At 40.9% G+C, this 26831-nt stretch overlaps 2 protein-coding genes across 7 annotated transcripts in view; one reads left to right on the forward strand and one right to left on the reverse strand.

Annotated features, from left to right (window-relative positions):
* LOC126982598 (protein patched homolog 2-like) lies at nt 1-25870 on the forward strand. The gene is made up of 21 exons (XM_050834778.1): nt 1-577; nt 5129-5258; nt 5900-6016; nt 6357-6442; nt 7201-7422; nt 8230-8398; nt 8530-8633; nt 8773-8893; nt 9292-9474; nt 10514-10627; nt 11020-11137; nt 12121-12251; nt 12625-12778; nt 14702-14860; nt 15052-15179; nt 15483-15585; nt 16647-16822; nt 18248-18373; nt 20552-20692; nt 21973-22152; nt 23278-25870. Exons 1-21 carry the CDS (start codon nt 498-500, stop codon nt 23284-23286), a joined length of 2751 nt encoding a protein of 916 aa, XP_050690735.1. The 5' UTR covers nt 1-497; the 3' UTR covers nt 23287-25870.
* Nucleotides 22770-26831, reverse strand: part of LOC126982602 (mitochondrial pyruvate carrier 2-like) — a 34784-nt gene continuing 30722 nt past the window's right edge. For all 6 annotated transcript variants that reach the window (XM_050834790.1, XM_050834791.1, XM_050834792.1 and 3 more), the window contains one exon: nt 22770-23584. The gene's annotated coding sequence lies outside the window, so the exon portion shown is untranslated. The remainder of the gene's footprint in view (nt 23585-26831) is intronic.

Consider the following 26831-nt stretch of genomic DNA (forward strand, 5'->3'; position numbering starts at 1 on the left):
AGGGGGGCGCCGCGGGGCAGGTGGGAAGGGAGGGTGCCAGGTGGGTAGGTGGGGTGATTATGGATTTCATTGGTTGGTATCGCAACGAGGGGTTAGTGGGTGATAAGATAAGAGGGAAGAATAGGTGAAGTGTGATAGCAAGGTGCCGTAGAATGACTCGTGGTAGAAATTCACCCACTCGGCCCTCAGTCATAACACACACGGAGGCAGGACAACGTGGTGTGTCCCCTATTCCTTCCCTCCCGGCAACCCTCCTTCACTTTTGTCAGTCTCCCAAAATGCACTAAACACCCACTCCCATTAGGTACTTTTGCCTTCTACCCATACTGCGAAGGGGAAAGAAGTAATATATCTACAAAGAATACCCGACTCGGCTCCATATACGCGGAAATCACCCGTAAATAGGGTTTGTTTGGGGTAGCATCGAGGTCCTTTCTCAGTTCCCTTCCCCTCGCTGAGTCACCTCATCACCAAGTCGTCACACCGTCGCCGCCACAATGGGAAAGTCGAATGACGAGAACTGTCTGAAGAAGGCAAGCAACGCGATATCCAATGGCCTCCAAAGGATCTTCTACAGGTAAGTTCTGTTCAGTCTGTAGCAAAAGACTCCATCAAGCTCATCTCCGTATTGTCCAACTTACTAATTCAAGAGTTAACCAGTATCTTCACTCTCATCCCTTCGATTGTTAAACTCCATAAGACCGGTTCTTGTGTTTGTATTTCGAAAAGGGAGTATCAAAACATCTCTTCCCCTCTATTTATTTGGTATTTCTTTATGACAATTGTTTTCTTTGTAGTATCAGAATGTTGGGGTCATTTATTCGTTTTCTTTCTTTATCTACTTTGTGTTGTAAACTGATCTACCTCCTTCAGTATATAAAAAAAGGTGATTATTACTGGAGATTTAATATTTTTTGCATGTAGTGTGTATAATGCCTGAAAAGTGACGTAGCCTCCTTTGTCAGGATTAACGTTAGTCGTAATGTGTTCAGGGGTTCGAAGAAGTATGGTAATGATTTCGTCCTCGACCTGCCTGGCGTGTTTACTTAGCTGTTCGTGTTGGGTGATGTGCCAGCCAGGGGAGTGACGCAACTCTTTGATCGTATAGGGTTAATTAAGGTTAGTCATAGTGTGTGGGGGGTGAAGAGGTGTGGGAATGGTTTGTTGAAGGTTCTTAAACATGAGTAAATATAATGAGTGTGTATGGGAAGGTTTGGGGCATAAGCTGTACCTATTATTGTTACTGCTACTGGTAATAATAATAATGATAAATGACAGGATGAGATATTGAGATTTTTTTTTATCAATATCAAGCTTTTATAAACATATAAAGGAACATAAATCAATAAGTACTGCCACTCACGACCATCAGTCTTGTGAAGGTCATGCGATAACTCTCTAAGTTGAAGGGTGGAGCTACTAACAGTTTCCTTCAACATCCCGTACTAACACATCCCTTCAACATCCCGTACTAACACCTCCCTTCAACATCCCGTACCAACACTTCCCTTCAACATCCTTTACTTACACTTCCCTTCAACATCCCGTACTAACAGTTTCCTTCAACATCCCGTACTAACACATCCCTTCAACATCCCATACCAATACTTCCCTTCAACATCCTTTACTTACACTTCCCTTCAACATCCCGTACTAACACTTCCCTTCAACATCCCGTACTAACACTTCCCTTCAACATCCCGTACTAACACTTCCCTTCAACATCCCGTACTAACACTTCCCTTCAACATCCCGTACTAACACTTCCCTTCAACATCCCGTACTAACACTTCCCTTCAACATCCCGTACTAACACTTCCCTTCAACATCCCGTACTAACACATCCCTTCAACATCCCGTACAAACACTTCCCTTCAACATCCCGTACTAACACTTCCCTTCAACATCCCGTACTAACACATCCCTTCAACATCCCGTACTAACACTTCCCTTCAACATCCTTTACTTACACTTCCCTTCAACATCCCGTACTAACACATCCCTTCAACATCCCGTACTAACACTTCCCTTCAACATCCTTTACTTACACTTCCCTTCAACATCCCGTACTAACACATCCCTTCAACATCCCGTACTAACACTTCCCTTCAACATCCCGTACTAACACTTCCCTTCAACATCCCGTACTAACACATCCCTTCAACATCCCGTACTAACACATCCCTTCAACATCCTTTACTTACACTTCCCTTCAACATCCCGTACTAACACATCCCTTCAACATCCCGTACTAACACATCCCTTCAACATCCTTTACTTACACTTCCCTTCAACATCCCGTACTAACACATCCCTTCAACATCCCGTACTAACACTTCCCTTCAACATCCTTTACTTACACTTCCCTTCAACATCCCGTACTAACACTTCCCTTCAACATCCCGTACTAACACATCCCTTCAACATCCCGTACTAACACTTCCCTTCAACATCCCGTACTAACACTTCCCTTCAACATCCCGTACTAACACTTCCCTTCAACATCCCGTACTAACACTTCCCTTCAACATCCCGTACTAACACTTCCCTTCAACATCCCGTACTAACACTGCACTGCATCATCCCGTACAAACACTTCCTTCAACATCCCGTACTAACACTTCCTTCAACATCCCGTACTAACACTTCCTCAACATCCCTTACCAACACTTCCTTCAACATCCTTTACTTACACTTCCTTCAACATCCCGTACTAACACTTCCCTTCAACATCCCGTACTAACACTTCCCTTCAACATCCCGTACTAACACTTCCCTTCAACATCCCGTACTAACACATCCCTTCAACATCCCGTACTAACACTTCCCTTCAACATCCCGTACTAACACTTCCCTTCAACATCCCGTACTAACACTTCCCTTCAACATCCCGTACTAACACTTCCCTTCAACATCCCGTACTAACACATCCCTTCAACATCCCGTACTAACACTTCCCTTCAACATCCCGTACTAACACTTCCCTTCAACATCCCGTACTAACACTTCCCTTCAACATCCTTTACTTACACTTCCCTTCAACATCCCGTACTAACACTTCCCTTCAACATCCTTTACTTACACTTCCCTTCAACATCCCGTACTAACACTTCCCTTCAACATCCCGTACTAACACTTCCCTTCAACATCCTTCAACATCTCCTTCAACATCCCGTACTAACACTTCCCTTCAACATCCCGTACTAACACTTCCCTTCAACATCCTTTTCAACATCGTACTAACACTTCCCTTCAACATCCCGTACTAACACTTCCCTTCAACATCCCGTACTAACACTTCCCTTCAACATCCCGTACTAACACTTCCCTTCAACATCCTTTACTTACACTTCCCTTCAACATCCCGTACTAACACATCCCTTCAACATCCCGTACTAACACTTCCCTTCAACATCCCGTACTAACACTTCCCTTCAACATCCCGTACTAACACTTCCCTTCAACATCCCGTACTAACACTTCCCTTCAACATCCCGTACTAACACTTCCCTTCAACATCCCGTACTAACACTTCCCTTCAACATCCCATACCAACACTTCCCTTCAACATCCCTTACCAACACTTCCCTTCGATATTACTTACCAACACTAGCAGAATATTGTTTTCCATCGTTTAAATAACCCAAACGCTACGGTTTCAAATGGATGAGTAACCGGCTCGTGGTCTTTGCTGTCAGGCGCCAAGATATCGTTATTCCAGTCTGATCCTTTTCTGGTCACATCGCAACACTAATGAACAATAATGGATCTGTAGTATCTCCGTGACTTGTGGTTTTGCGTATGAGTGAGGTATCGGTTATCTAACCAACACCCGTCAAAGGATTATGTTTGTTCGGCATCTGTACATAGTCGAGCCGTGTATACCTTCTCACAGCGATATGAAATCCGCCCAAGTAAGATGTTGAAGCGAGATCGTTGGAATGGGCGAGCGTTCATTTATGAGTTTATTCAGAAACATCAAAAAATCGTCTGTAGCTGCCCGTAATAAGGGAGTTTCAGAAGACTAACTTTGGAATGGCCCTAAGAATCAGACTCCTTGCTGAATACATAGTTGAACAAACCGATCCCTCTTTGAAACTATAGGTTTAGTTATTATTTATCCATATGAACTTTTTTTGTGTTCAGTTTACCGATCAACTTTTATATATGCTTTGTAATAACTGTGGTGCGATTGTTTCTTGGGACTTTTCATGAGCCTGATATTCATCGGAAACTCTTACACACACTTCAGTTTGTTAACCTTAGATATGGAGACTTATTAATTGAAGGGCTATTTCTTCCTTCTTTTATAATACTTTATTACTTTTCGACCAGCAATTTTATTTTTGTGTTAATCTAAAACTTCATAAAAATTCCCGGGTCCTTATTTTTTTTTTCTAATAACGCACTAAGTTCTTCATGTCATTTCCCTTCCCTCCAAAATAGTCACAAAAAAATAACACCCCACAGTATTGTTCTCTATATTGGCGTGGCAGAACTGGTTAACGTTTTCACAGGAGTAACACAGTGCAACAGACAGTCTTCATAAGGAGTTACATATACGGCCCGATATATCGTCATGAGCCGCCTGCATTAATGTCTTCTGACCTTTGAAAGATAAGAGCTGCGTCATCGTGTTAGGTAAGGCTCGTGCCCCGGACATATGTAACAGATTGCCGTATCGCTGTGAAGCATCCAAGTGTAAAGAAGTCCCAAGGAGGACCCAAAAAGCGATGCAAAGAGGAACATGTCAAAAGAAGAAGAGTTGATATCCTAGTTATATACGTACATATGCCATCATTTACTTCTATAAAAATATAAATTAACTTGGGTGGGACAGATCCCGACAAGCAGTCGACAAAAGACAAGGTACCGTGTCGAAATTCATCCACCCTGTGTATGTAAACAAAGCCCGGACAAACCAAATCAAGGGGGCGAGAATTACCGCCACACCGGAGCCAGTGTATGTCGACTATGTGTGAGCATGTGTACGGGTGACAGAAGAGATTGCAAAAGAAAAGATAATCATGATAAAGCAGGAGAGGAACTGTTTACCCGGAGTCGGTGTATGTCGAGTATGTGTTTGCATGCGTACGGGTGTTTGAGTAGACGCTGATGCCTTTCCCAGGTACGGCTGCAGCATCGCCAAACACCCCTGGATATACATTATGGTGTGCGTGGTGGTGACGGCCGCCTGCTGCGTCGGCCTCATGAACTTCTACAGCGAGACGCGCTCCGAGAAGCTCTGGATCCCGCAGGTAAGACACGCACTGGTGGCCCATATTCTTAAACGTATTGGGCTCCCATTACGACTGTTCTCCAAGGCCACAGCAAAGATTTAACAGGTTTCCTTGAGTGTTTTCCCGTTCAATATGCAGAAGACTGGTAAAACTATCACTAGCATCACAAAACAGTCCCCGAAAATCCCACCAACTTCTACGAGAGGCTTTTCAAATAGGAGTGCAGAGGTGCCGAGACTTTTTTTCTATGTAGTTACTCCCCCGTTCCCTCCTAGCTTGTCGATATAATGGTATACGTATAAGGTCTTGTGACTTATTAAGGGTGTGAATGTATACAGTAACTTCCTTCCTCTAACGATGATCTAGCAGTGTATTAACGAACAGGTAACGGTCACTTCCTCCCCCTAAACTAAGCCAATATAGCAGTCTTGGAAGTACTTAATTAAAGGTGTGTAGATACGGCCACTTCCCAATTCCCTTCCTCCAACCTCAGTACGGTGTGTAGATACTATAAGTTACATACACTAACTTACTTCCTTTTTTTCTGTATTTGATCATTTTTCTATCATTTATTATCTTTTCGTTTGTATTTTTCCTGTCACCCTCCACTTCAATCTGCTTCGCTAACTTAGTCTTCCTTTGTTCTTCCCCTCCACCAGGACTCAGATTACGTCAAGACCCTCAACTGGCAGGCCGAAAACTTCCCCAACGACCAGCGGGCCCAGCTGATTCTCTACGAGGCCGATAACATACTCCTGGCCGACTACATACGCGAGGTGAGAACATGCTTACGTGTTTTGTTTGTTGCGCAAGGAAAAGACTCGAGCTTGACTTTTTAGAGTCTTCCAACTTTCCTGCTTTACTTATAATGAGGAATACCACCAGTCTTTTTTTATACAGTTCAAGGTTTTCCATCTATCGTTCTTTAGTCATTAGATGCATTGATCTTTTTATATTGCCCAGTTTCCGCTTTTTCTATACTTCTTTTTGCGTTCACTCTGCAGACTACTTTTCTACCAATTTAAGTTTTGCATCTTTGCCGCATAGGTTTTGTAACGTCTTCTTTTCTAGCTTCCGTTTTCCTTGTTGATGATCTTATTTCCGTCCCCCTTGCAGATGTACCGAGAGAGGCTGAAGATACGTGACATCGTGGTGACGGATAAATACGGGAGGAACCGAACTCAGGAGGATCTTTGCTACAGGTAGAGAGAGAGAGAGAGAGAGAGAGAGAGAGAGAGAGAGAGAGAGAGAGAGAGAGAGAGAGAGAGAGAGAGTTTATACGAGGTTGTTCACTTTAAAATACAAAAGTTACATCATTACAACATACTTATTCACGTTGACTTCGTAAATAAGCCCCACCCACGCCAGCCTAGTGCCAACCAATAGAAGTATGCCCATCCCAGCGTCTACCAATCACATACAGCCTGAGCCGGAGAGAGGGCGTGGCTTGTTTGAAGAAGAGAGGGAGGTGCTAATTTTCGAAGTTAACGTGAACTGAATATAGCCTAATCCCTTCTACCTCTCTTACTTGTTTCGCCTATTTCAGCCTTATCTATTTCAGTTGCAATGGAGGTCAAAATTTTCGGTCATATTCTTAAACTTTTCGGAGCCCAAGCACACATATTTGACAGGGCTTTCGTAGGTATTCTGAGCATTACCAGGGGCAGTTTTATGACCCTGGTGGTAGTCTGACCCTCCTTTCTTCTGTTCTACTATATTTCACACCCTTAATAAGCCACAAGACCCTATACGTATACCATTGGATCGACAAGCTAGAAGGGAACGGGGGAGTAACTACACAGAAAAAAAGTCTCGGCACCACTGTACTCCTATTTGAAATGCTTAAAGAACCACTCAAGAAAACCCTACTGATCTCCTTTTCGGCCTTTGGATACTTGATGTGAGAGGTGGAAGCGTCTGACAATAGCGACCTTAATCGTCTCCCTTCGCCTCCCTGTAGAGTCCCCGTACTGGGAAGACAAGCAGCCGGTGGAGTCGCTATAGCAGACTACGAGAGCGACAGCGAGGTATTAGACTCGTTCTCGGCCATGGAGGAGTACGCTCTTCCGGGGACGGGCTGCTACGAACTGAACCTCCTGGACGTGTGGAAGGACGACGGGGCCATCTTCGAGGCCTTGACGGACGATGACGTGATCAGAGACGTCAACGCCGCCAACACCAGGTGCGTGACGCTGACATGAGAACACCTGACGGATAGAAAAGGAGGTAGATAGACAGAAAGATAGAACAATAGACAGGTAGGTAAACAGATATATAGAGTATAAAATGATAAAGATAGATAGATATATAGATAGGATGATTGATAGAAGATAAAATGTTAGATAAATAAAAAGATAGATAGATAGATTGATAGAAGGTAGATAGAGATAGATATAAAGAAGATAATATGGAAAGATAGGTATATGGAATGGTTGACCGACTGATGGAATGGGTGGGTGAGGGAGTGATTATGATTGTGACGTAGTAAACATGTAGGTCGCCGTAATCAGAGAGTACGGAAATGTTATAACGCCACGCTTTCCCTCAACGAAAGCGTATTCTCTTATGGAAAATTTTATCATCGTATACACACTTCACTGTTCATTAAAAACCCAAACAGTAGCACCAACACCAACACCAACACCATCACCACCACTACCAACAACAACAACAATAACTACAACACAAACCAACCGAAGTGTAGACAACATATACATAAAATCATTCCTTGTTTGTAGACATGTAATCTCGACACCCTTAAATGACTAAAAAAAAAGAACATTTAAACCATTGATTTATATAACCGTAAAAAACAGACCACTAATAAATCACAATCTAAAGGCACTAATGAAACGGAGATGAACAATGAGGCCACGCGCAGCTATAACGTATGGCCCCAACTTTACCTCTTATTAAGTCAGCTAATCAACAACTTATACTGAAGAACACGCGGCTACTTCTAAGCGTCCTTCACCATCTTTGTTATCAGCGCGTCCTTGGGCTTCCCGATTGATTTCACGGGTCTGCTGGGCGCCGCGGAGTATACTGACGGGCGGGTTGTGAAGGCCAGGAGCGCGCTGACCACGGTACTGATGAAGGTGAACAGGACCGAGGTGGACCAGGGGGACATGGGCACCGGCGAGGGACTGACCGAAGATGTAAGTGAGAGAGAGAGAGAGAGAGAGAGAGAGAGAGAGAGAGAGAGAGAGAGAGAGAGAGAGAGAGAGAGAGAGAGAGAGAGAGAGAATACTATGTTAGGTAACGTCTATAATCTGTCACAATCCCTCAGGTGGACTTGGAGCTGTATGACTGGGAATTGGAGTTTATCAATGTCATGCAGGATGCCTCTGGACGACCGGAGGGCCTCACCGTCTACTTCCAATCAGCGCGGAGGTAAGGGGGAGGACCATAACATTACAGCAGTATAGGGCAGTCACTTCTGAGAATATTTACTGCAGAAGAGGTCAGCTGTGCGTTAAAAGTTCCTTCTGACCCAATCTGAAATAATGGTCGAGTTCGTCTGTCCCGGCAGCTACGGTGAGATCGCCGGAGACACCATCGTGGGGGACGTGTTCTACCTGGCCGTGGGGATGCTGCTGCTCTTCGTGTTCGTGCAAGTGATGCTGGGGAAGTTCAACATGGTGGAGACGCGGGTACGGAGAGAGAGAGAGAGAGAGAGAGAGAGAGAGAGAGAGAGAGAGAATCCTACCTACACTTAATTAACGCATTTCAGGTTTTTTTTTTTCTAAGTGCTAAAACAAAGAGTAGAATAATCACACAAATAAAACAGAATATGAACACAACCACCCAACAAGCGAATAGAAGGCTAATAAAAAACAGAAAAAAATAAGCTGTTATAAAATGCGCTCATGTAAAAAAAGAATAATAATAATAAATAACACAAAATATACAACTAGGAAAAAAAAAACAATACATCACGTAAAACAATCCTTATAAGCACACATGAAAAAGTCAAAACCAAGGATTCTAGATATAAAACCAGACAGCCACGTGGACCGCTTAAACAGGTTCGCGACGTGTTCTGCCGCAGCCCGTGTTGTCCCTGCTGGGCCTGGTGTCCGTGGGCATGGCCGTGGGCGTATCCTTCGGCCTGTGCTCAGCCTTCGGGATCCCCTACGGCCCCGTGCACTCCGTCCTGCCGCTGCTGATGCTGGGGCTGGGCGTGGACGACATGTTTGTGATCGTGCAGTGCTGGTATAACCTGGACAAGACGGTGAGTTTTTCTTGTGATTGATTGATTGATTGATAGTTTTTTGTTGCAAGTAAACAACAAAGGAAAAGGGAGGAGCATGCCATCCCAACCCCCAGGCAGTACAGTAGTTATGTGTATAGAGTGTCTGTTTTATGTTTCCTCGTGTGCTTCAATGTTAATGATTTATGTATTTTGTGTTTTCTGGTGTATATTGTATGTCGTGGATGTATATTGTGTAATTTTTTCCGTATTCACGTTTTCTTGGGTGTTGTATGTGTATGGAGTATTTATTTCATGTTTTTTTTTTCTGTGTGTATTTTAATTATGTCAATGGCGCATGTAGTGTGTTTTGCTGGTGTATTTTGTGTATCATGTATGTGAGTGAAGCAATTGACCGAGACGTGTTCGATTTGACGAGGTCGGTAAATAAGTTTGAGCCCTTGTTTGCGTTTCCCTGTGTTAGTTTATGTGTATGGAATGTATTTTTTGTTTCTTAGTATATTTTATGTTGATGGTGCTTGTATTTCGTGTTTTGCTGGAGTGTTTTGTGTATCATGCATGTATGTGAGTGAAGCTTTGTACCGGGACGTGTTCAGTTTCGCGAGCTCGGTAAATAAGTTCGATCCCTTGTGGTTATTTTATTGTGTAAATCGGAGAAACTATGAATATCAGTAACCAATCCTCACTTAATTAGTTAAAAGAAAGCTATTTATTACCTTACAACCCACCTAAACGTAAGTATTAGTAATAAAAGTAATTTATTGACAAAATGGTGTTCGCAAGACTTCTCGATAAATAGTTGCCATATGTTGTCTCGGTCCACTGCTCGGTCATGATTAGTTTACTAGTAGTTTACTTATGGAGTATTATCATAAACCTGAGGAACTGAGGTTTGTGCGAAGGTCATGTCTCTCTCATCATGTCTTTCTTGTGTCTCTCTTGGTCATGTTTAGTTTATGGAGCATTTATTAAGTCTGAGGCACAGAGGTTTGGGCAGAGGTCATGTCCTAGGCCTGTGTGTTACCAGCGTTAACATGTCTTCCTGTGTGTTGTCCTGCAGGAGCGGCGGCAGGAGCTTCAGGAGCGGGTGGGCCTGGCCTTGAGGCACGCCGGGGTAGCCATCACCATCACCTCACTCACGGACTTTGTAGCCTTCGCCATCGGGGCCAGCACGGTGAGTCTTCTTCAGTGTTTTAGGAGGCTGGTTCCGGCATATGACCACAGATGTTGCGCCGACTAAACGAAACTTTCCAACTTTAGAAGGCTGGTTTGGTTAGTCTCCTCTTGGGTGTAAATGTTGCGCTCAGAACCGTCAAGCAACACGGTTCTCTTATATCAGCAATACTCCCCTGTTCACCTGGTAGCCTTGATACAGATGGAAGCAGGTGGTCAATACATAATGTTAAGATATGCCAGTCAGGAGGCAGTAGTTCAGGCTAAAGAATATTGAATGAGGCTGGAATAGATGCGTTGGATGGTAAGAATTAACATTTTCAAGTGAATAATAAGATAAATTGCACATGAGCAAGGTGGCAAATGTACATGATGTTCTAATACTCCACACAGGTCCTCCCGGCTCTCCAGTCCTTCTGCATCTACTGTGCCATCGGTATTGTGGCACTGTATGCATTCCAGGCCACCTTCTTCGTGGCCTGGTTTACTCTCGACCAGACGAGGCTGGAGAGTAAGTACACATATACTTATACTGTATACTATTTACTGAGCTAGAGATATAGATGTAACTCCCTGAATTTCCTCTCTTTACTACACTCCAACACGAACATAGCGTGCATTGAAACACACGAGAAATTAATCCAGGCAAGGAAAGGTTTTGCCAGCGCTGGAGATTGAACCTGCGACCAGCGAGACGAGAAAGTCACTCCTTAACCAGTTGGCCAAAGAGGAACCACCATTTGCAGAGTGAGTTATGGGAGGCTAGCCTATCAAGCAAGTCAGCTGCACTACACGGCTCCCCACTCCTATCTAGATTATATTATAATTTCTGAGTGTTTGAAATTTCAAAATTTCTATGAACTTCAGAGAGCATGGGCCATCACTCTACCTGTTACCCCTTCAGGGAGACACAACAGAATCACAGGAGAGGATGCCACCGCTGGCCACCACTGTAACGCCCTGAATTTTCTCTTTTACTACATTCCCACATGACCTCTGCGTGTAATGAAACACACGAGAAATTAATCCAGACAAGGAAAGGTTTTACTGGCACCGGGGATCGAACCCACGACCAGCGAGATGGGAGAGCCACAACTTAACCAGTCGGCCAAAGAAGTACCCCCCACTCGCAGAGTGAGTTATGGGAGGCTCGCCCATCAGGCAAGTCAGCTGCACTACATAGAGACTAGACAGTGCATATCACAACCATGTCTGCTATTTCTAGGATAACACACACACACACACACACACACACACACACACCAAAACAATAATCTTAATCCAATGTGCCACTTTCCTGTCGTTACCTCCATGATACACTTACTATATGCATTGATGGAATTAAATGTAGAAAATGGCAGGAAAAAAAGATGTGGCATTGATGGGAAGAAGTTAGGGGCTGTGAAACAATGGGATTTATGGAGTAAACATAAATTGAAACCGTAATTTTGTGTTGCCAACCTCTCCTAATTGCTTGATTTCTTGGTGCTGCAGAACACCGCAATGGACTGTTCTGGTGCTACACACATAAAAACTGGACCCCCAACGCCTGCTCCCAGAGGGACTTTTGTCAAACGTTCTTCACTCGAGTCTATGCAAAGTACCTGCTCATGAAGCCAGTCAAGGTATTGTTTGCTTAACTCTACTGATTTTCTGTTTATACTAGTAGCTTTCCTCACCAGGTGTAGTATAGGCTACAAGACAGCTCTTAGAAAGCCCACCACATTAAGCTTGTTTGTGTGGAGGTAGTAGTAAATTTTTTAGTAGCACGTACTTCAGAAATTCTCTGACAGAATTATTTTTTCTGGTGGGTTCTTTTGCCTGTCCAGCGCTAATTTCATCCAACACAATGCAATCTCTGACCAAATTCCCGTGTTGGACACAAAGTCACTGTATTTAGTTTTCCCTTGACCTGCCTCTATGCCATTAAAACAAAAAAGATTTCTGCCTCCTTGACAGGAGACCCTTCAGTCACTAACTCAAAGTCTCCCTCTGCAGGTGCTGGTTCTTGCAGTGACAGCGGCAATGCTGGGAACCTGCATTTGGGGAGTGACCAACCTGAGGCAGGAGTTCAACCCAGTGTGGTTCCTTCCTGAGTCATCGTACCTCTACCAGTTCATCTCACGGGTCCAGTACTACTACCCACAGTCAGGTGCCTTTTACCCACCTCTTCTGTTGATGATTTTATTCTAACCAATTTGGAGAGTTTCAGGTATTAATCTTTACATAGGTGGCAGGCAGATTCACTGTTTATTACATGCTTTCTACTGCTTATAGAAACTATCAAATCCATAAAAGAGAACAGGAAAAAGTATTGTTTAGTTTCTTCATCTTTTTGCATCACATAAGAAATATATATTCAATCTCTAGCTGTTCCAGTTGCCACAGTGAGGGGAGTGAGCAGGGCTGAGGAGAAGGGGGAGCAGCCGGGGACAATCCTTGGGCCCCTAGCCTTCCAAGTTAGACAACATATAGCTTAAGTAATCATAACCGAGGAAAATATAAGATAGCATAGTTCTCTATATTGACACATTGGATTTGAAGCTTTAAAGAAAATATATAAAAGGATGCAGGAATAGTTATATAATTCCTAGTGAGATTTATGGCTCAACTTACCAAGTGATACATGCTCACTCTAAACCAGCTGATTCACCTGTTTTCTCCTTTTACAAGGTTTCCTGCAATTGACAGATAAATAATAACAGGATAATAGATAATTTAAAACTGTCACTAGGGTCTTTAGCGAGTTTGTTCATTTATCGTTATATATTCATTAGTGTAATGGTTTTATTATTGATTGTGGGAAAACTTGTAAGACGAGAAAGTAAAGTAATGTTGAGGGCACACGCTGTAGCTGGGCATGGCCTCGGTGCTCATCTCCGTCACATTGGCCCTTGAGCAGAGAGGAGAAAAAGGGTGTATAAGTGAATATATGCTGTTAACTGGCTCCACCTCCCCTACATTAGTTTTTACTTGCATAATTGTCACTTCTGCTCTTTCTCCCACATTCATTCATCAAGGATTTAGAATGCCTTGACTGTACTTCCTTTATCTCCTCTTTCATTTTAATTAATAAGCATCCCATCAATAGCGTGGTGGATAAGTGGAACAAGCTTGGCATCATGTTGTGGGTGCCAGTATCATAGATACATTCAAGTAGAGGTTGGATAAATTCATAGATAGTGAGGTTAGGTGGGGTTAGGCCTCAAGGAGCTGCCTTGTATAGGCCAACCGGCCTCTTGCAGATTCCTTACGTTCATATGCACATATAAGATTTGGCTGGGGGTAGAAAAGATAAAGGAAGTGACTGAATCTAATTACAAGGGATGGGTCTGTGTAAGTATGGGAGCCTGGAGGAGATAAGGGAAAGAGCAGTGAAGGACAGACAAGCAAGTAAGGTGCACTGAATAAATATATGATAAGAAATATGAGTTTAGGAAAAAAGAATGAAATGGAAAATGCATACTATTATATTTCCAACTTTGTCATATACATTAGAGACATTAACATGGAATGTAGCACAGCAATCATGAATACATGAAAATGAGCTATTTAAGAGCAGCATATTGCATATTAGAATGAGATGAGTATGATGGTAAGGGTAGTGGATCGGAGAATGGTTAAGTAGGTTGAATGTGGTACTCTGGGATGCTTAGATCTTCTGATAGGAGAATGTGTAAGGATGAGTTCAGGAGAATGTATGAGAGCAAGATTGAGGGAAATGGTATTAAGAGGTGACCACCTATGGATTAATAATGGATTAGTATTGAAGAGAGTTGGCAGCCCAGGGATTGAATGTATGGAGATAATTAGAACAGCAAAGTGGAGACACTTATGCTGTGACCAAGCCCTTGGTGGAAATTTCCATGCAGTGATGATGTGTAAGAGATATAGGTAGAAAAGTTTGACTGATAATTTCATTTATCTGGTTGCTTATTCAGAATTCCTCCCTATAAGTCTCTTCCCCCAAATAAGTGTCTTGTTATGTTTGGGAACCACTGCATTTATTGAATTCATAGAATTCAACTTTGTAAACATTCCTTTAAGCTACCTGACAAGCTTGTCTCTGCCTCAGGGGAGCAAGGCTTGGTGTACCTGGGAGCCCTTAACTACTCTGCTGAGCTACCAAAGATTTATAACCTGGAGGAGCAGATGAGGGGCAGCGAATACATCTCCTCCATAGATTCGTGGTATGACGGTCTAGTCACCCACGCCCTGGAGACGACTGGAGAAGGTCAGTTTTCTATTTTTATGCAGGATAGCTTGTGGTTATAACTATTCATTTATTTATTTATTTAGGAGGGGAACTATGGTGCAGTAGGGTTCTCATGATGGAGCCCCAGTCTTAGTGGAGCACCATTCTTGCTATATATATCTTGTATGAATCCATGCCATAACCTCTCAAAGATTTCTTCTCTTTGTCAGATATTACAGGCAAGGCAGTGAATGAATCCTACTTTGAGGATATACTCCAAGGATTCCTCTTCTCCAGTGAGGGTGGTCGCTACCTGCAAAACTTTAGGTTTTTGGATGGTGAACCATTTATTTTAGAGGTGAGTTTGTTGCCCAATATTTTGTCTTCATATTTATTAAAGGGCATCTTTTTTTCCTTTTTTTTTTTTTTTTTTTTTTTTTTCATATTTCATTGCATATATATATATATATATATATATATATATATATATATATATATATATATATATATATATATATATATATATATATATATATATATATATATATATATATATATATATATATATATATATATATATATATATATATATATATATATATATATATATATATATATATATATATAAGCAAAAGAAAACCTCACATCATGTTTTTGCCAGGCCAGCAAGTTTAGTTATCGCCACATTATCCTCAACACCTCCAGTCAGAGGATCTCAGCCATGGATGAGATGAAGGACTTTGTGAACTCTGCAGGTTTCTCTGGTTAGTAACACAAATATCACTTTGTTGTAATGCTTATAGACATCTATGCCCCACCTTTTTTTTTCTTTTTTACTACCATGCATATTTTTTCTCTAGTTTTCTGTCATTTCTTGTTCCTTTCCTGGTATTCTATCAACTTTCTTTTATCATTTTACCTTCAGGCCTTCAGGTTGCTTTTATGAACAGAACAGTGTCTGTTATGCCATTATATACTTAGCCCTTTGATAATTATATGTGTCATTTGTGTTCAGACATGTCTTTTTCTGCCCTCTCTGTACAGTGATTTGTCTGAGAATATCAGTGTGTGAAGATAAAATAAGTTATCCAAAATCCCTGGGGCTGAAAGTGTTGTGGATTTCGGATTTTTTCTGATTTCGGAATAAGCAGGCCCTTTGATCTTGATCTTGATAATAATGCGCAGGGCACCAATATAGGTGCATAACACGCTTTTGACATTTTCAACAATATCTTTACACCACACAGCACACACAACATGCAGTAATCACAATGAGTAATGAGTGAGGTGTTACTGTGACAACTGCTGACAACAAATTAACGCATAACAGCACCAGAGTTGCCAGGTCGTGGACTGTGTTCCCACCCAATCCCATCCCAAAACCGGGCCCATGGTGGTGGTGGGCAGATGCTTTTGCTCCCAAAGTGTTGACGCAGCAGTAGGTTTACCTGCCCAATTGGGCGGGTAAACCTGGCAACCCTGAGCAGCACACAATAGCTGTACGTGGTGGAACCTTCCTATCACTTTGTGGAATTTTCCATTTGTGCCACGGCATGTCAGCATTAAAAAAACTTTTGGATTTTGGAGTTTTTTGGATTATGGAATTTTAGATAAAGGATTCTCAACCTGTACTTGAATTCTTTCTTGGTATAATTCTTTCTAACTTGATCCATTGTCATTCTTTTTGGGTGCAACCTATCTCCCTATGATACAGGCCACTGGGCTTTCTCCAATTTTGCAAATAATATTTCCCAATACAGTCACTCTGTATGAACATCCATGGTATATATTAACTTACTAATAAATAGTTTGTACCTTTCCACAGATTTTGCTGCCCCCATCGCTGCTGAGTATAGTAACTGGGAAACAGACAAGATCATTGCAGAAGAGCTCATTCGCAACCTTGCCTTGGCCATGGTAGCCGTGTTCATAATGACGTTAGTGCTGCTGGCCAGCCTCATCAGCTCCTTCTATGTGCTGATATGTGTGGCATTAACATTGGTAAGCAGTCACTGGTTAATGTTGATAAGTGCTTGTTAGTAAAGATAGCTGGAGAAAGCAGGAATATTTATGAAACAATGCTCTGGAATGCCTATCCGTGAAACTTCTACATCCTGTTGTACTCTTATATCTTTATGGTATTTGTTAACTTTGTGTGTTATCAAAAGGAGTTTGTGAATAGGCGTACTTAACATCACCAAATGATGGGTACAAACTTACCGGAGGGACTGTTTTTGTGCCACGAGCAGCGGTAGTGGGCTAAAGAGTAGCCTATCCTGATATTTTGTTTTTATTTATAAATGATCCACGGGACATCCTGGAGTTAAATCAAAGTATGTGCTTATCTTTGTATTCATTCATACACACGCTGGTAATATTTGTATGGTGTTTAATTCACTTAATTGACTAAAATTCTATTGTGATAAACGGTCAGAAATTTGTGTCACTAGTAAAATTGAAAGTAGTAATATAAGCTTTGCCTCCATGAAATATACACAAATAGGTAAATATGAAAGCTCACGAAGTCACAATAAGTGACATCACTTGCTTTGTGCAGTAAAAATATGCTTATTTAAAGTATCAGATACCCACAAAATGGTGTGTGCTGCTGCCTCAGCCCACAGTTGTCGTTTAAAATCAATTTTATTGCTAAATTTTTTATACCCAAATTTGGAAATTGGTTATAATAATTGGAATATCCATAATGTATGTGGATTTTTTAAATCTATGTTGTTTGCCTAAACTACGGTATGAACCATTTCATTTTAAACCAAAATGATGATTTAAAAAAAATATATAATAATAATGCAAGGAGTCCTGAGGACAATGTTTACTTCCCGGGCTTTAACTCAGACACTCCGCTTGGTGGGCAGTGCGGCCTGTGATTGGCAGAGCAGCGGGTAGGGCGAGAAAACCAGCTTCTCATTGGTTTTCATGCTGCTGGCAATGTTACCTCTTTACCTCTGACAACCACTACATGATAATAAGGAATTCTTCTTCGCACTTATTGCTAGTACACCCTCGATTCTCTTTTTATAAGGGTCAGTATACTTTAATTGCACTGTTTTTGGAAATCATAGAAAATGCGTGTGCTTATCGCATGGTACGCTTAACTAAAAAACAGATTTGGCGATGTCGCCCTTTACCTCCGGATGCCTCATATTTCTAGTGATAAATATGATAATTCACTTCATTGCTCATTGTTAAAAATATTCAGTGATAATGAAAAGCCTTTTGAGTAAGTACTAAAGATAATGAGAAATATAATGAAGAAAGTAAGGATGAACTCGTGAGGCGATACGAAGTGCAGCTAATATGGAGAGGGGGAGTTGAGGTGTTTCCTCTATTGGTAGATGTTAAATGTGATGAACAGTTACGAATCTTCAGGGTTTAGTCCACATTTGCACCAGCTGTTTGTGCCTGCAGGTGGATGTGATGGCCCTGATGACGTGGTGGGGGCTTACCATTGATACGGTGTCCTGCATCAACTTGGTCCTCTGCATTGGTCTGTGTGTTGACTACTCCGTCCACATTGCTCTCCACTTCATGCAGGTATGAAATAACATATGCTGCTAGATTTAGAGAAATTTAAAATTGCAGTGCTTCTCTGGCTTGTGATGTCACAGTATTAATCCATTAAGAAAAAAATAATTAAAACTAAGAAATCATATGTATTTTCAAGTTGGCTCCCTCTAGAATCATGTTTGCAGGAAGTTTTCATCATCATCATCATCATTTCGTTTAACGTCCGTTTTCATTTTTCCTGAGCGGTTGGACACTTTATGGCTCTCCTCCATTTTACTCTGTCTTCTGCCTGATGTTCATCCAATCCCATCAATGCCAAGCCTTCCTGTTTACATCTCCACGTTTTCCTAGGTCTACCAGCTGGTCCCCTTTTTTTTACCTCCAATCTCTCCACAGCTCCCAGCACTGTATCCTCCCCTGCTCTCTTTACATGTCCAAACCATTGGAGTCTTTCCCTTCTGACCACTGTTTCCAGGTCCTCTACTTCACATCTGTTAGACTTAGCTACATTTGCACTGGACACCCTGTCTTGCCACCTGATCCCTGCTATATACCTCAGCATTCGGCGATCAATTGCTCTCAATACCTCCATCAATTTTCTGGTTAGAGCCCATGTTTCTGCTCCATACAACATCACTGATCTAATACACGCTTGGTACACCCCTGCTCTGCTCTTTAGAGGGATGCTACGATTCACAAGCAGATTAGCCACCTCCCTCCACTTTAACCACGCTGCTGCCACTCTCGCTCTCACTGTCCTCTCCACTCCCGCCTCACAGCTCAGAACATCTCCCAAATAACAGATATGTTCTACCTCATCCAGCTTTCCTCCATTCACCTCTAGTTCATCCCTCTCAGTTTCTTGTCCTTGCTGTCTCCTTACGCAAGCTGGGCATGTAAAATTCTGCACTCCTCTTACATTACTGAGGCCTGAGCATCTAAGATGGCACCACTGTCTACAACATGTGCACAAGACAGAATTAACACCTACTCCCTTCCCACAGCATCCACATGGATATTTTCCTGATTTAATCTTTTCTCTTGCTTCTTTTCCAGTCACCATGTATACTTTGCTTTTTTCATATTAATTTTCAAACCTCTCTCCTCCATTCCTTCCTTCCATTTATTAAACTTTTCTTTCACTTCTTCTGCTGTCTCTGCATTTACTACCAAGTCATCTGCATACAGCAGCTGCCATGGTGCTTCTCCTCATACATATTATTTGCAGGAAGTTTTTGTGTTTGTATAAATACCCACAATCAACATTTTAATTCTTTAAGGAGTAATTATCATCATCAGCCATTACTAGTCCACTGCAAGACTATCACAATATATGGTTAACACCTTGCCTTTCTGAACCAAGTATATTTGTTTATGTATTTTGTCAAAAAGTATCATCTTGAATTAACGCAGTCATTCATATTCTCCTATTTCTGAATCCATGATAACTCGGGGAGCATTTAGTTAATGTTTTCTGGCAACAGGTGGCAAGTCACGTCTTAGCAGACAGTTGCCAGCCCCACTACCGCCACCTCCACCATTGAATTCAGACAGACATTGCAATGTTGGCAAGTGCACAAGAGTATATACTCACTTAGCAATTTCATTTTATATTTTTCCTTCATTTCATCAAGCATCATGTCAGGGGATGGGCAAACCTCGAAGAGTCTGGGAGTGATATCAGCAACTCTGAATCTTTCTCTGGTGATGAAGAATTGAGCTCTAAACAGACACTCGGGATTTGACAGACAAATCATTTTAGGTACTGACGTCCATTACCCCACCCTTTCCTTTCACAGAAAACATTAGTGTCAAGTGAAAGTTTTGATAAAGATGAGGACATTTTCCAGTATTTCCACAGTGCATTTGATGAACTATGAAATGATTGTGCTTGAGACCAAGTTATGCAATGAAAGTAAATTGTTTTGCCACATTTACACAATAAAAATTAGAGGCATTTACTCAAGTCTTCACATGAGTTGTTGCCAAGATCAGTTCTCCCAAATTTATAACATAATAGTATGCATATCAAAAGTTACAGGATTAATGTTCCCCGGATTTATGATTTTGTCATATCTAAAGCACTCATGGAAGTGGTTATGTGGTCATTTCCTACTCATCCATTGTGTCCCTTTGAGAAGTTGTGAATGGAAATTAAACCTGTAGACACACTGCTCTTCATTCTCATCTGGTTTACATTTACAGATTAAGGGGAGCCGGGATGAGAGGGTGCGAGTGACAGTGGGGGAGATGGGTCCACCTGTGCTCAATGGTGCTTTCTCCACTTTCCTCTCATTCATCCTCTTGGCAGGCTCAGAGTCACATGTCTTTGAGTCATTCTTCAAGGTTGGTATCATATAAACTAATCATGACTCCTTTCAAGAATCCCTAACTTAAGAGTTAAGGGGTTATACGTCCCAAAACTAGATTGTTTACATCATGGATGTACATTATGTTGCTGTACTGTGCTCCCTCATTATTGACGGGGGTTAGTAGATTCTTGAAATACCATTCGATACCTAAAACCATCGATAATGATTTTTGTCGAGTCACGTAATCTCCTGTTTAATTTTTTTCTATCCCACCAACCACTTATATGTTCTGAGCAACTTACTTGAAATATTTCTTAGATATAAATTCGTTTGGCAATAGAAACAACTTAATACTGAAACAAAAATACTTTTATTGAATATGAAAAAAAAAAAAAAAAAATGGTTGATGCGTGTTTCCGTTTGGCCGTGACTTATACCCTGCCAACTCACCCAGGCTCAACATGTAGTGGCCGCCGCATCATCATCACTGTCACTTTTAGCTTTCTTCTCTCCACTTAGAAGATCACAAGGGTGTTTAGGAGCCATGCCGATGAGTAGGACAAAGGACGATGAAGTAGCTGTAGCCATGAACATTGTCGGAACGACAGACACAGGTGGACTGATAATTATAGCTAGCTTGTCGGGATGGCGGGAACATACCACGTGCAGTCAGTGACACTTGGTGGGTGGCATGGAAACTAGCTAGGAGGCAGCAAATACAATTTTTTATTTTTTTTAGTATGAGATAAAACCTGTCTATAACCAAAACCTTCTTAACCCTTTCTCTTAACCCTTTCAATATGGTGATGCAAACGTCAGCATCACAGTATGGAAAGGGTTAAGAGGAAATGGAAGAAGATCAATCCTCTTCTAAATCTCTTAATCCTCTTCTAAACCACTTAATCCTCTTCCATTTCCTCTTAAGAGGTTTAGAAGAGGATTAAGAGGAAATGGAAGAGGATTAAGAGGTTTAGAAGAGGAGTAATCCTCTTCCATTTCCTCTTAACCCTTTCCATACTGTGACGCCGACATCTGTGTCATGTATTGAAAGGGTTAAAAAAATCCATCAAAAATGAAGGAGCACTGTATTAAATTATTACCAGATTACTGATTGTTTCCTGTGATATGAAATAGTTTTAAGGTTAAATCTGCATGTAAACTATGAGTAGACTTTGTAGAAGTTCACCAGATTGACTAAAGGAATGATATTAGAGAGATGTATGATTGTGCTACTCTCCATTAAGTATTGTGTCATTGTCACTCATGTTTGTCTTGTTACATGGACATGCATACTAAAACATGTTCCTGCTCCAGATCTTCTTCGGGGTGTTTGTTTTTGGTGTGTTCCATGGACTTGTGTTCCTACCGGTGCTGCTAAGTCTGGTTGGCCCTGCACCCTACAATACTGTGTCACCTGCACTACTTGAAAGCACAGAAGATACAAGCTCCTCCAGCTGTAAGCAATTGGAGATTAATGGGCATACATTTACTCAGGTAAATAAATATTTGTATCTTCTTCTGATGCTCCATGCCAGTCTCACTTTCTCCTGTCCTCTCCTCCCTTCAAATCATATATTTCTCTGCCAACATGACTTTCAGTCGAGTGACACTGGTCATCAGTTCAAATACATGGTCATTTGTTTGAGTTGTGGTTACCCAAGCAAGATGTTATGATTAGAGTAAGATTAAGGTTGGAATGTCGTATGTCACTGTGGGTCGGCATATACACGGGCAGAAAATTAAGAGATAAAAGAGTGGAAAGAGGAGGAACCGAATTAGGGTGGATTGGAACAGAGTTCTGAGTGGCTGACTAGTTTCCCAAAGACTTGTCTTTTAGCTAAGATGAGTTTCAAATTTGAAAGTAGATGAACTTGGTATAAGCTGCTGGAGAAGGAAACTCTTATTGACAAAAGCAAATACATCTGTTACATTAGTGTTTGAGAGAAGGGGAGGGGAAAACACTGGAGAACATATTATCATAGGTGGAAATCAAAGAATTGTGTGGTAGTGTAAGAATGGAGGTCAAGAGAAGATTAATGAATAGTAAAATAAAATTATTTACTCTTATCTGAACTGAAAAATTAACAAAGATGCTAGATAAAACCCACAAACACTTGAGAAACATTTATTTGATTTTCCTAGGCTGCAAAAGATAGTAGAATAATACCAAAAGGGACTGTAAAGTTGAGGGAACATGCTAAGGTGCGCATGGCCTCTGTGTTCATCTGTTACATTGGCCCTTGAGCCTGTGGCAGGTTGTAGCCCAGGACACAGGGCAAATACAATATCTGGGTTGCCACATTTTACCTCCATTGACCAGCCTGAAAGGGGGAGGAACCACTGGGTAGGCTGTGTGCAGACTGCTCAAACTGGGATTTGAACCCTGGCCCATGGGTTTGTGACTTGGTGTGCTAACCACTACACCATGAAGGCACCAGGAAAGGGACTGTAGGGTTATGGGAATTACTATTTCTTTTATAGGGGTAGGTCAGTGAGGGTAGGAAAGCACTTAGGTAATTTGTACAGAACCTACCTCCAAATTAATAAATCTCATAAATAACATTTATATAAAAAAATAAAGTAAGTTTTTCTTCTAACATTATTTTTCTTTCTTTGCAGCACATCTGAATGAAAATGGCTTGAGTGCCATTGAAATCTCAAGAAAGAACACAAATTATTTTTGGTATAATCTATAAGCTAAGGATGAACATAATTGTAAATTCCATTAACTTTGTCTTCGTTTGTTGCGATCAGGTTAGATGCTGTGTTTTTGCAGCACCAGCAGTTTGCTGACTAACTTGGCCACAGGTAAGTGTTCCAGGATGATTGGGTTGGGTTGCTGTAGTTCATCAGATATTTGAAGGGCATTAATAGAAGTATTGAATTAACCCGGTAGCAGCGGGAATCATGTTTCTTAATGGTCCCTCTAAGCAAGAAAAAATAGAGAAAATCATCACTCACACAAACCATTTCATAATATATATCAAAGCATTTGTGATCAGTTTATGTATCATCTATTTTGGGGAGTTTATATCATGGCACAAATTTGGCCCCTCGCTACCAGGTTAAACTATTTATTTATTTATTGCGTTCTACAAAAAGTCATGTGAAGTTTGGTGCAAAAGGTGCCTGAAAAGTAGTTATTAATTGAATGGGAGGTGTTGACCACAGTACCTTTCATGGTTGCCATTTGACTTCATTAAAAAAAAGTTATAAGGGGCTACTTTGGAACATAGATTCAAAAGTTGCAGGTTTGTAACCTTCCATCATAAACTTTCTGGTTTTGTCGTTGCTTTTCCTTATGTAGTCACGGACAGAAGTGATGTTACAGATTTCAGAACAGTTCAGTCAGCTATTTATTTAATTAGATATTATACACACACACACACACACACACACACACACACACACAAACTATTAGACTGTTGATCCAACTCTTGTAAGATCTTGTGTGCAGCCTAGCATCACAAGGTGTTCTCCTCACACTGAGCAAAAACATTTCATAAATCTTTGTCCATTGTTCTCCAACACTCAAATGGTATAATTTTATCCCAAGAGTTAAAATTATGTGCAAGTATTAACATTGAATATTGATTTTATGTTAGTTTCAATAAAAGTTGGATTTCATAATAATATTACCTCCTTTTATTTTTCAGTAGGTAATTTACAAATTTAGTGCTTGTGAGTCAAATCAAAAGGTAAAACTCTGTAGTGCCTGTGAACGAAAGTTACTAAAATCTGTGTCTTCACTTCCACAACTGTATATTATATTTTGACTTGGTTGGTAGATACAATTTTTTTTCCCATACAGATATGCCTCTGCTCCATGAAAGTAATGCCCATGTAGTAGAATAATCAGAAATGATAGAAAGTTTGGAGGCCAGATTTGTGTGCAGGCTCTGGGAGGCCAACACAATGAATGCCTGAGCTTTAAGCCATGAACACAGCAGCAGAGCTATTGAGTTCTCTGGCGGCCAGATGGGCTAATTCAGTATCTAAGTGAGTGAAGGAATTCAGATTGCAAAGTCAGTTCTCTTAACATCTGGGAATGGAAATTAAAAAGATGAAAAAGATAAATCATGGGGCAAAGTCTGTTGAAAATATGAAAGCCAAGATGGAATACATATCTGTTTAGGGGCCTAGTGATGGAAGGTGGCATACTTTTAACTTTCCATCTTGTTGCTGGGGCAAGTGAATCTGCGAGGCTTGCGTGTGCCCCTCAAGAGGCAGGGGGGTGGGAGTGTTGGGACGGCATGAAAGATGTGGCAAAGTGCTGAGCTCGGCACAGCCACAAGTGAATGAGTCGTGTACCATCTCACTGGCCACCGACACATGAACATAATGCTGTTGCCAAATGTTGAGGAGTCTCAGATTCTACTACACTCCCATTCCTGTGGCTCTGTACAGTTTGTAACCCTCTAATAGCCCACAACTTATTATGCATCAAACCTGTTTAAATCAGAATTTATAAAGCAAGGTGGACTACAGGGCACAAACTATGGCACTCAAGAGCCACAAAGATGCACACTTTAGCTCTTTTTGGTGGGTAAGAAAGATCAAGTCTTCCTGCTCATGATGTCTCCTGTTCGCACGGATGATATTTGCCGAAGGTGAAAATAACAAAATTTGAATGAGTCCGTACAAATCTGATTTTTTTGTTGAATGGCATAGGTGGCTATATTGTAGCTCCTGAATTGAAACAAATGATTCTCCATTGATTGCTGTAGTGGATATCAGTCCATTACTACATACTTAGGAATCAGCTGCTGGTAAGGCATAGGTAAACATTGTCAAATTGCAGAGGTTAACATTCACCACTGTGAGGCACTCTTCACATTATGAGGTGTGATGAAAGTGAGTGTCATGTTTTTTAAAGGGGCAGCCATAGTGGGTAATGATTTTGATGAATAAAGCATTCACTTCATGTCTCTTGGCACAGTTTGTAAAATAATATTCATGAGCCTCAATTGTTGGCATTCAGGCTCAATTATGGTTCTGTTTTTCTGTTGTGTAAGAATTAAATAGGATGTAAGCCCATTAGTAACCGTATGATTTCCAAGAATGGTGTCTTGAGGTTAATGCCAAGCATTAATCACAAAACTAATATTCTTACATTGTCCTCGAAAGAGCAGTAGGACCATCCAGTATGGATGTTACTTTAGGTTAACACATTTTGTAGTGATAGAAATATTGAGGTCAAATGCAGAGACAATATATATATATATATATATATATATATATATATATATATATATATATATATATATATATATATATATATATATATATATATATATATATTCCAATTGCAACATAGCAGTCATTTGAACATTGTGCACAACATTCACATAGGATATCATAATCATTCAAACTACCACCACCCTCATCGATGACATTGCATTTGACCAAAATATTGACACTGCCGAATCTCTACTTTTGAAATAAAAATATTAGAAAGCCTTCTTCAGTCCAAATACACACAATCTACCCAGTCCCCCTCCTGTGTTTTGTCTGTCACTCTTGAGTAAAAGCTCAGTAAGTTTGTTACAGATGAATGCCCTTTTCTAAAGCCATACTGTTTTTCTGTAATTATATTATGTTCTAGAAATTTCATCCATTGTTTTTTTATCACTTCCTCGCATATTTTACAAGCTACACTGGTGTGTGTGTGTGAGAGAGAGAGAGAGAGAGAGAGAGAGAGTGGGGTCCATCATTAATCTGGATCAATAAGTTGCATAAACCTTTACCAATAATCTTACAATAGGTTGCCTTTCCACATAAATTGATGAGGATAAAAGAGTGCAAGGTTGTTATGACTTTAAATGAACAGTTGATTACTGATGTGAACTCCTAGCTACTTACCCAACTTAAAGAAATGAACGACATTTAAACCTCTATGTGATGAGCTCTGATGACTGTATCCTTCAGAAAGAAAAGATAAATTCAAAATATAACACAGTATTGTAATGATGCAACAGGTGTCAGTAAGATTTGCACTGTGGGAAGATTTCAACTTGATGTTCAATCAATAAAGATCAGAAGCATGATTTTAAGATTAGTTTTTGGTAAGAAGGATGGCATACAACTGCAATGCTCTATGAAAAATCAAAGCAGAAAAGAACTGGCAAAATAATGACATAAATAAAGAAAAAATCATGAAGTGAGTGTTGACT

The sequence above is a fragment of the Eriocheir sinensis genome, chromosome 51, assembly GCF_024679095.1.
Source record: "Eriocheir sinensis breed Jianghai 21 chromosome 51, ASM2467909v1, whole genome shotgun sequence".
Classification (NCBI taxonomy): domain Eukaryota; kingdom Metazoa; phylum Arthropoda; class Malacostraca; order Decapoda; family Varunidae; genus Eriocheir; species Eriocheir sinensis.